At 44.5% G+C, this 4,113-nt stretch overlaps 1 protein-coding gene across 2 annotated transcripts in view; it reads left to right on the top strand.

The window, feature by feature from the left end:
- The window catches only part of dnpep (aspartyl aminopeptidase), a 12,939-nt gene that overhangs the window by 1,636 nt on the left and 7,190 nt on the right, over positions 1–4,113 (top strand). For both annotated transcript variants that reach the window (XM_034865040.1, XM_034865041.1), the window contains exons 3-6: positions 334–422; positions 1,732–1,845; positions 2,629–2,754; positions 3,717–3,841. In XM_034865040.1, coding sequence (XP_034720931.1) covers positions 334–422; positions 1,732–1,845; positions 2,629–2,754; positions 3,717–3,841 — 454 coding nt within the window. The remainder of the gene's footprint in view (positions 1–333; positions 423–1,731; positions 1,846–2,628; positions 2,755–3,716; positions 3,842–4,113) is intronic.

Below are 4,113 nucleotides of genomic sequence, written 5' to 3'. Positions count from 1 at the left end.
TTTGGAGGAACCTTAAAGTTCAACAATCACTCGGTCCAGACACAAAACACAGATTTAATGTGACTCACAACGATAAAAATGAGCTGAAAAGTAAAAATCCAATAAAACACTGGTACAGTGAAGTCTAATCTAATACTGAGCTCTCAGCAGAGTCTCTCAGCAGAGTCTCTCTGTGTGTTGAAAAGCTGAAAGTCATGAAAAATGGTAACGCGATGAAATCGATGTAATAGCCAGCAGACGGGTGGAGCTGCTCCCGGCTCTGATAACAACTCTCTGACCTTTACACCACCCAAGTCACGCTGTCTCTTCTTCTTCTTCTTCTGCTGCCTGCAGTGGTTGAGGAATGCCGGCGGCGGCTGTTGGCGGCGGGCTTCATCGAGCTGAAGGAGTCGGACCAGTGGGACATCAAGCCGTCCAGCAAGGTCAGCCAGGGGTCAAGGGTCAGGGGTCCACTGCACAAGGTCAGCCAGGGTCAGGGGTCCACTGCACAAGGTCAGACAGGGGTCAGTGGTCCACTGCACAAGGTCAGACAGGGGTCAGGGGTCTGCTGCACAAGGTCAGTCAGGGTCAGGGGTCTGCTGCACAAGGTCAGACAGGGGTCAGGGGTCCACTGCACAAGGTCAGAAAGGGGTCAGGGGTCAGCTGTGAGACTTCAGGGGACAATGGTGTCAACATCAGCTGGTTGTTGTCTTGATTTTAGCCGTTTCAACAGGTTTTTCTCTAGCCAGCTGGGTAGTAATTGTGATGTGTGAATCTATCTATCTATCTATCTATCTATCTATCTATCTATCTATAGGTCTATATGTCTGTTGAATAGTTTCACACATGGAATAGTGATATTATATAGTAATATATATAATAATATTGATATATTGGGCCGTGTGTTGCCCCCCCCCCCCCCCCCCCCCCCCCCCAATCTTTCTATAAACCCCGTCCTAACCACAACAAACCCTTATGTCGAAAAAAGGACATATAAAGAAACAAAAATAATAATAATAACCGACAAAACCGCCTTTCTTTACGTATAATTTGGTCATTTTGCTCCACCATCCTTGTCCCCCCAGTGGTTAAAAAGAGGGAAGAGTAGTAAGTCTTTCAAAGGAAAGGGTCCCAATTTTTGTAAGATTTGGACGATCCTCTGAGGCAAAATTTGATTTTTTTTTCTTCTATTTTTAGAAACATCATAATATCAGAAAGAGATAATTCCCTCTCCATAAAATCAAGCACTTTACTTTTCAGCTTTATTGTTTTCTTAAATGATTTCAGTGTGTTGACAAAAGACATGTTGTGATGACCTGATTATATCTGTCTTATAATATAATAATAATAATAATAGTAATATGATGGTCTTAAATATGTCAGCAAGCAACGCATCATCAAGGCTGTTGTGTAGATGTTGAAACACAGGTAACCACATGCAGTGCACCCGTCCATATGATGCACATCGCACACATCGGGTGGGTGATATGACTGCAGACGTGACAATGATCTGTGTTTTTCGTTGTTATTTTTAAAGAAATGTCAGAGTAGGTTCTGAAAACCAATGCAGTGTTGCAGGGTTGACGTTGTTATGATGGAAATCGAGAAAATGGGCAGTCCTTATTGGTCATCGGCTGAAGTGGTCGCTCCCTAATACAGAAGAAGATTCATCAAACCAGTGTCCTTTATCCAAAGGTGTTTAAAGGACTTATTTTGGTGACTAACCCATGGTTCTCGTCTCTCTCTGGTTAGTACTTTGTGACCAGGAACTTCTCCAGCCTGATCGCCTTCGCCGTGGGCGGACGCTTCCTGCCGGGAAACGGCTTCTCCATGATCGGCGCCCACACAGACAGCCCCTGCCTCAGGGTGAGAGCCCGCCCACTCCCGCCTGTCAATCACAATCTTTAGACTTGGACTTCTCTTTATTAATCCTTTTGGGATGACTCCCGCAAGGAAATTTGACATCTCCAGCATCCGTTTTAGCAAGAAGATAAAAAAGACAGTGTAAAGATAACAAAATTAACAGTAGTAGTAATAATAATAATAATAATAATAACATTCGTCAATAAAAAGACATTAGCCATAAATTATCAGTTGAAAGTTTATCTTTCTTACATCGCTAAGCAGTCAGAATAATCTACTACTATGTCAAATCTGAACAAATCGGACATGTGTGACAGTTTTTTTATGAATGATGTTGTTTCTCCCTCGGATGTTTAAGCCTCCCGTCACAGCGTGTTGTGTCCCGTTTGTTAAAGGAGAAGTAACGGGGCTTTGATGCAACAACGCAAAAATAAAAGAAATTGAAATCTGAGAAGTCCAACATACAACATGAATGGTGGGAAAAGTAATCATCACACCAGAGCTACGTTTTAATTAATTAATCCTTGTGTTGCCTTCCCGTCAATCATGAAAAAAGTCAATTTTTCTGACATTTTTGTCACTTTTTCAATGCTGTGACATCTTTTTTTGATGTTTTTTAATAATTCTAATGTTGACATTTTCAGATTATTTCAAAGGCCGAGTTTCTTGTGACGAAAAACAAATTTCTCAAGGTCAAATTTCTCACAACCTGAAGGTCAAACCCTGTATTAAATCAGCCGTGCATTGATGAGATCATCAGGTGTGAGTCTGTCGTCGTGTTTCCAGGTGAAGCCGAGGTCTAAGAGGACGAAGCAGGGCTGTCTCCAGGTCGGGGTGGAGTGCTACGGCGGCGGCATCTGGAACACCTGGTTCGACCGGGACCTGACCATCGCGGGCCGCGTCATGGTCAAGGTACCAGGACCACCAGGGCTGTGGACCCCCTATTGTTTTCCTATTGTTTTCTCCTCCTCTTCCTCCTCCTTTTGCCATTCTTCTTCTCCGCATAAACCCCCCTCTGCAGCCTAAACCGTGAACATAAACATGGTGTTCGATGCGCCATTTTCAGGACTTTCAAGACCTTAGATGGAGAAAGAAATTACCTACGTCCACCACTAGGTGGCGCTATAGCCGAAAAAAACCTGTGTTTGGGCCTGTAACTCCCACACCGTACATCGGAAATTAAAAAACCTTATATCCACACGTGATTTAGGCCACGCCCCTTTCCGCCTAGATTTTAAGCGTGAAAAATCGCAATTTATCAAAAAACGGCTTTTTCGAACTCCTCCTAAATTGTCCAATTGATCTGCATGAAACTTGGCGTTTACCATCTCCAGACCGACCTGACACAATGTTGTATAAAAGTGTTAGCCATGATTTTAACACAAGATAAAACTACATTTAAAATAAAACCAAGCAGATAAATACAAAGGGAACGGCTCTTTTGATTTTCTTTGACCCCTCCGACCCCTGAGGTCATCGCGACAGATTCACGACATATTAGCGACAGAATCGGTCGTAGCGGGGCGGTGTGCAGAGCGACTGAACGTGGAGGAGGATCTCCGGGTAGCGGTCTCCAACGTTAAACCAGGACTGGACTCTGTGCTCCAAACACACTGCACATCCATCTCATTAGAGGAGGTTAAGGTCAAATTAAAGTAATGAGCACATTAACGTAGACTAATGTTGTGCATTGTTGCGCAATGTTTATGTACGTTTAAAGTGTGTGTGTGTGTGTGTGGGGGGGGGGGGGGGGGGGGGGGGGGGGGGGGGGTCTCAAGTCCCTTGCCCCGTTACTTTGGGGGTCGTGGGCTGACGGTTTTGGGAACCCCTGGTCTAGAGATTAAAACCCAGACCTGGATGTTGTCCTCCCCCAGAAAGACGGGCAGCTGGTCCAGAGGCTGTTCCACGTGCCGAGGCCTCTGCTGAGGATCCCTCACCTGGCCATCCACCTGCAGAGGGACGTCAACGACGCCTTCGGGCCCAACAAGGAGAACCACCTGTCAGTAGCAAGACCACCAAGAGAACCAGACCGTTAGATTAATGTTGAACTTCAAGTGAAATCGATTTAACAAAGTTTTAGGTTTATTTTGTTCACGTTAAATACACTTTTATGTTTTAGCTTTTTTAGTCCGGTCGTCTCTTTGTTAGATTATTTTGTTTTCGACTTCTTATTTTGTAGCTCAGTTTGTGTGTGTGTGTTTGTGTGTGTGTGTCTGTCTGTCTGTGTCTGTGTGTGTGTGTCTGTCTGTGTGTGTGTGTCTGTCTGTCTGT

This window comes from Etheostoma cragini, chromosome 24, assembly GCF_013103735.1.
Source record: "Etheostoma cragini isolate CJK2018 chromosome 24, CSU_Ecrag_1.0, whole genome shotgun sequence".
NCBI classification, from domain to species: Eukaryota; Metazoa; Chordata; class Actinopteri; order Perciformes; family Percidae; genus Etheostoma; species Etheostoma cragini.
The sequence above is the reverse complement of the archived record's forward strand: the minus strand, read 5'-3'. Positions and strand labels throughout refer to the sequence as shown.